General features: G+C 38.2%; 1 protein-coding gene across 1 annotated transcript in view; it reads right to left on the reverse strand.

Annotated features, from left to right (window-relative positions):
* The window catches only part of ehbp1 (EH domain binding protein 1), a gene marked incomplete in the record, with an annotated part of 851057 nt that overhangs the window by 334902 nt on the left and 509233 nt on the right, over nt 1-6922 (reverse strand). The window contains 1 exon segment of the mRNA XM_037681251.1: nt 60-238. Coding sequence (XP_037537179.1) covers nt 60-238 — 179 coding nt within the window.

Genomic DNA, 6922 nt, shown 5'->3' on the forward strand with positions numbered 1-6922 from the left:
GAGAGAGAGAGAGAGAGAGAGAGAGAGAGAGAGAGAGAGAGAGAGAGTGTGACTCATACATTATGTCAGGTCTGAAATGGTGCAGTATGGCACAGAAGGCCAGCCCATTCCTCCAGGAGGTGGTGAAGTTGGTGATCTTCACCCCACGGTAGTTCTCGGTGATCTCTCGACACCAGACCAACAAGGACTGGCTGGCGTTGGGTTTCCCTCCTAGAATCGGACTCGGGGCGGGGCTGGGCTGCAGGCAAATTAAAAAATTTCAATTTAGACAAATTTAAAAAGGAAAATTATTAAAACACAGCACAACAAATTTTAAAAAATCAAATTCAAAAGTACCAGTTCAACAGTCATACATATTACAAAGTGTACTTGATTGACACCAGCTTCTTCAAATATTTATTTCTCTGTAAATGTTTTACTTAGCAACCACCATCCATTCAATCAGCAAATAATGAGCCTTAACATACAAGAATGCACATGCACACACACACGTGCACACACGCACGTTCGTGTAAATGTATTTTTTGGGGACTTTGCATTGACTTCCATTCATTTTTTATAGCCTAACCCTGACCCATCCGCAATTCACACCTTAGTTCTAAACCTAACCTCTAACCCCCCAACAAGACTGCTCTTTATGGGGACCTAGCTTTGGTCTCCAGAAAGTGCAGTTAGTTCCCACAATGCATGATTTTTAAAAAATTGGTCTCTACAAGGTAACCTGAAACAAAAACGTGCGCACGCACACACACACACACACACACACACACACACACACAATTGAGTGGAGAACACAAAATGAAGAGTATGACCGTGAATAATGTAAACATCTAATTAATTAGCTCCGCCTTTGAAGTCTTATCAGGGTTGAGATTATTCACCATCAGGAGCCTTTTTTCCCTACCAGACTCCAAAATCTCACAAATCCTCAGTGGTGTGGAGCCACCTGTCTTCTTTTGACAGCCGGCAGAACCAATGCTATTTTTCTTATTCGGCTGGATATTCACTCATCTAGTTAGGGGGGCTTATACAGGCTAATACTCTCAGATCATTTTGAAGGAAAAAAGACAAAAATGTAAAAGAGATTTGATTAAATTCATTTGAGGTCAGTGATCTCAAACTCTTACTGACAGTTATGTTTACAAGACATGGCTTAATATGTTGAAGAGAGATGTTAACATAACTGATAAATTGTACATAAAACTTTAGTAGACCTATTTCAAAATCAAGATGTCTTTCCTCTCCACTGTAGTTTGACTGTATATTATTTTGTTCATCAGTAATTTACAAACTTTCAATTTTACAGGAGACATTGTGGGGCACAGTTGCTTAATTGAACTATAGCATGTTAAGAAAAGACAAATAACAGACAACTAGAATGAGTTAACACAGTTTAAAGCCACACAAAAGAGGCCTCGTGCTCCCTACAATTTGCCTGATTCTTTATGAAACTTCTTGTGACCAACACCCTCTGCTGGCAACTTTATGCTACTGCTTGAGGTGAGGTAAGTTTCAAAACATATTTGTCCTTTACATTCTAACAATTTGAGAAGATGCAGATAAGCTGCAGAAAGAAAAAAATACATTTATATTTGTTTGAATTTATATGGGTTTGTAAGCATTTATATACCCCAAATATTGCAGCTGAAAGATTTTAAGACAAATCCTTGATTTAGTGTGAGTATACAGAATTAATTGAGCGGTACACAAACAATTTTAACCAGCCAGCTGAAGTGTACAAGCTCCTTAATTTCTCCTGCTCATCTATTATTACAGTTTAACCTTTGACCACAAGCCTGAAGCCAGGTGAGATGCCACAAGAGCCAAAACAAAAGAAAGAGACTGGAGGACGTCTCTAATAGCAATCCCTAACCTTTGTACCAGAGTGTGTGTGCAAGTCATTCCGTTCCCTATGGCTGTTTTGGTACAGGGAGACAGAAGCGAGAGCCTTAGGGGCAGACACTTGACATTTCTGGCTCATCTTTAAAGGAGGGCCTTAACCTTTCCTCACAGCTTCTTCAGACACGTTTTAGGGGGCTTCGACAAAACATTTGTGCCACTCAAACAAACGGAGGAACAAATAATGTGAACAGATAAAAAGTGATCAAACCAAAAACGATTAAACAAAGACCCAATTTTTTTATGTGTACTGTATGCAAAAAGAAGTCCTTGTGGAATGGCTTTTTAAAAACAAAAAACTTTACAAATGGATCAAATTAAGGTATTTATCAGCAATGAACTGAATGTAATTATTGCTTCCATCCTAAAAGGCCTCACTTAAACACAAGTTCCTCTTGGCAAACTGAACTACCTAAATCCGCTTTGCCATTTGTATTCTGCTTTTTCCACTGTTTCTATGTGTTCTGTGTGTCAGTAAAATAGGACTCTGGGTTTCAGTGTGGAGTGGTCTTCCTTCAGGCCTTTCATCCTCCTGCTTTTTCAAGTGACGGTTGAAAGTAGCTGTCTAATTTGAGCGTTCTAATTACCTGAGATTAGAGATCAGGTGCTATTAAAGCAATTAGACATACAGCACACTCCAATTCGGCAAACCCTGTACCCTAGCCGGCAGGAAAAACACACATTCACACACACGCACACACGCACACATACTTGGAAATACACTTGAAGAACACCACTAATGAAAAAAAACAAAACATAATGTAGGTTCTCATGCCCATGCTAATATCCACATAAAAATATAAAATAAATATGCACATACAAATGTAAATATAAATTATAATTTGGTAAATCATTTTGCATAAATACAAATAAATATTTATTTTGTGCCTGACACATCCAAAGAAACTGTACTTTGGCTACAGTGGCACATGAGGAGCAGTTCATCACAAACCCAAACTGATGTAATTTTCTCATTCTGACTGTTCCATTACTCCTCTTCCTGATAAAGGTTTACAAATGCATCCATTCAGTCAAGCTTTCATATACATCAAATACTGAACAAATACCATATCATCTTTAACAGGAACAGGCTGCATTTCCCTAAGACACAAACACGAAAGGAGTGAAATTTTCACGAGGAGCAGAAATGCGCCCTGATTTATCAGTTTACAGTTTTGCCTAAAGGAAGGTGTACATGTGTGTATGTATTGTGTGTTTGTCTTTTATCAGCCTGTGTGAATGTCACTGTGTGCATGTGTGTGTAACACTGATGCAGCCATGTGACTAGCTCGACTCAAGGGTAGGATTAGTAGGGAGCATTGCCTCGGCCCACAAACATTTCATATTAAAAAATGAAAAGGCAACCTTCATTACTATCAGTGCCACATAACCTCCCCTCTTCTGCCTCCTCTGCTACTATTATACACAGCCTTAACATCCAGGGCAGAAAATACAAGCCACTGACAAGAGATTCCATTATTTCTGATGCCTCTGTGTCAACAACATAGATCTAACAGGGCAAAGAAAGGAGAAGAAATTGAAGAAGGGGAGGTTTGAGAAAAAAGGTGAAGAAGTGTGGGCGTGTGTGTATGTATGTGTGTGTCTGTGTAGAAAGGTTAAGCTCAATAGTGTCTGAATGAGAAGATAGGAGGAAACCAGATGATGGAAGCATCCATGTTCTTGCTGGTGTTAGGTATGGATTTTAGAGGTCAGAAAAACATGATTTTTTTTCTTAGGAGTTGTAACATGATTTAAAATCTAAAATTCTCAGGGAATAGGTGAAACATTATATTGTAAATTAGAAAACTGTAACAGGTTGATGCTGACAACATGTTTTTGTAGTAGATCTGAGCATCATCCCCGTTTTTTTAAACATTAAGGGTACAAACATTCAGTAGTTATTATTTATAAATCAGTAGTTTCTCTATACTGTTGGTGAAGTGCTCTTATTTGTGAGCTCCCTCAAGGCTTCATTTTAAGTACCACTCACTTTTTCCATTACATGACTTTCAAACAATAGCTCATGCTTCTATAGGCATATTCACAAGACGCTTCAGTCCGGGACTGAGATGTGTTCTGTTCTCCTCAGTCCATTCAGAAGACTACATTGAGGTGGTGAGGGGGATTTGAGATAGACAACCTTTGATACTCCTCTGCACCTCCAACCAAGGTATGAACAAGAATAGGCCCGTTTCACATGACGTCAGACTACTTCCATTCTGACTCGATGCAGTGGACGAGTACTTCCAGTCTATTATCCCTCGTGAGACCTGTCCGAAACATCACAGAATTTCATTCATTCAACCGTTATTTATAGAGGTTAAATTACAAGAAATAGCACAAGGTCTTCTTCTTCTTTCTCAAGCCAGTGTTATCCAGACCCAACCTTGAAACATTAGTCCATGCCTTCATCACAACCCGCCTGGACTATTGTAACTCACTTTATGCTGGGGTCAGTCAGGCGTCCATTTCACGTCTCCAGCTCGTCCAAAATGCAGCTGCTCGACTTTTAACTGGTACACGTAGGTCTGAGCACATCACACCTGTTCTGTCCTCCCTTCACTGGCTTCCTGTGCGATCCAGAATCGACTTCAAGATTCTCCTCCTGACATATAAGTGCCTAAATGGCCTCGCACCCCTCTACCTCTCCGAGCTCCTGGAACCATATGTTCCGTCTCGGGCCCTGAGATCATCGGACCAGCTTCTTTTGGTCGTTCCAAAATCACGCCTGAAGCTCCGAGGGGATCGAGCTTTTTCAGTCAGAGGTCCCAACCTGTGGAACAACCTGCCCCTCAACATCAGGCAGGCCTCCTCCCTCCTGATGTTCAAATCCCTCCTTAAAACGCACCTGTTTGCTCTGGCGTTTAATACTGTGTGAGTTAGTTTATTTTGTTCTGTGTTACCGCATTTTAAATTCTGTTGTTTTATGATTGACGTTTATTTTTACTGCTTGTTTTTCCTTAGTGTGATCATTAGTGTGTGTTATTGCTCCAGTAATTTTAATTCTGTATGATGTTTTTGTTTTGCTGCCTATGTTTTGCTACATTTCTGTTAAGCACTTTGATAACAGTTTATCTGTTTTAAATTGTGCTCTACAAATAAAGATGACTTGACTTGACTTGACTTCTTCTTCTTTCGGCTTTTCCCTCTTCAGGGGTCGCCACAACAAGTCATCCTCCTCCACCTCACTCTGTCCTCTGCATCCTCTGTCCTCACTCCAACTACCTTCATATCCTCTCTAACTGCAACCATGTATCTCCTCTTTGGCCTTCCTCTTTGTCTTTTTCCTGGCAGCTGCATTTCTAACATCCTTCTACCAATATACCCACGGTCCCTTCTCTTGACATGTCCAAACCATCTCAGTCTGGCCTCCCTAACTTTATCTCCCAGTTGTTCAACCTGGGCTGTACCTCTGATTATCTCATTCCTAATCTTATCCAGCCTTGTCACTCCTAAGGAGAACCTTATCATCTTCATTTCTGCCACTTCCAGTTCTTTCTCTTGTAGTTTTGTCAATGCCATTGTCTCCAGACCATATAATATAGCTGGTCTCACCACTGTCATGTAAACTTTTCCTTTGACCTTTGCTGACACCCTTTTGTCACAAATCACTCCTGAAACTTTTCTCCATCCACTCCATCCTGTTTGGACTCTCTTTTTCACTTCTTTACCACATTCCCCATTTTCCTGGACAGTGGACCCCAAGTACTTGGTATGGTATGGTATAAAGTTTATTCATTTTAAAAAAGTACAAAACAATTCCATAACAATATATAAAAAAAAGATACAAAAGATTTAAAATGAAAGGCAGCAGAAAGAAGAAAAAATCTTATTATATCTGCCCCTTTTTTCAAACAATTATTTCAATCATAATAATTTTCAAGTAACAGAACAAAATGAATAACTTCCTAATTTTTCTAATTCTAATACAAAACACACACTAAGCTACTTCATATATACTTTTTTAACAATTCAGTTTTGATCTTTTTCTTAAATGTACACATTGACTTGGTATTTTTCACATCACTCTCTAGACCATTCCACAATCCAACTCCTTGGAATGAGGTAGACCTTCCCTTCAGACTAGTTCTGAATTTTGGTTTGACAAATATCTCTATCCCCTTAAGATTGTAACAACTTTGTCTTTTAACAAAATTTCTTTGGATATTTAATGGTAATGTGTTATTTTGAGCCCTATACATAACTGATAAAAATACTATAATCTACCAAATCATGGAACTTCAATAACTTCAGTTGATACAATAATGTGCTTGATGGGTGACTGTAATGCTTTCTGGTGATGATTCTTACAGCTCTTTTCTGTAAAATAAAAATAGGTTTTGTAAATGTTTTACATGCTTTCCCCCAAACATCAAAGCAAAAGATTAAATGTGGAACAATGATTGTGTTATACAACATGTACAGAGCTTTATCATTTAATAATTCCCTGACTTTGTATAGTACTGCAATAGATTTAGATATTTTTGTTCTTACAGAATTTAAGTGATTTTTCCATGTTAGCTGTTCATCAATGATTACACCCAAAAATTTCATCTCATTAACTCTACAAATCTCAACACCCTCAATTTTAAATGGATCATCAACAGTTCTCTTTTTGTTACTAAATATCATGTATTTAGTTTTATCTAAATTTAATGATAATTCATTAAGTTTAAACCAAGTTTGTATTTTATCAAATTCTGTCCATCAATTCCAACATCTGTTTTACATCTTTATCCAAACAAAAAAATGTGGTGTCATCTGCAAAAAGGACACATTTGAGGAGTCCTGATACATTCACTAAGTCATTCACATATAAAATAAATAACTTTGGTCCAAGTACAGAGCCTTGAGGAACTCCACAAGTGATATTGCACAGGTCAGATCTTACACCATTTATTTGTACAAACTGTTTCCTATCTTTTAAATAGCTAGATACCCAGTGTAATGCTGGTCCTCTTATACCATATTTATTTAATTTTTCAAGGAGAATAGTGTGGTCAATAGTATCGAATGCTTTTTT

Source organism: Nematolebias whitei, chromosome 1 (assembly GCF_014905685.2).
Source record: "Nematolebias whitei isolate Nwh7 chromosome 1, NemWhi1, whole genome shotgun sequence".
In the NCBI taxonomy this organism is placed as follows: domain Eukaryota; kingdom Metazoa; phylum Chordata; class Actinopteri; order Cyprinodontiformes; family Rivulidae; genus Nematolebias; species Nematolebias whitei.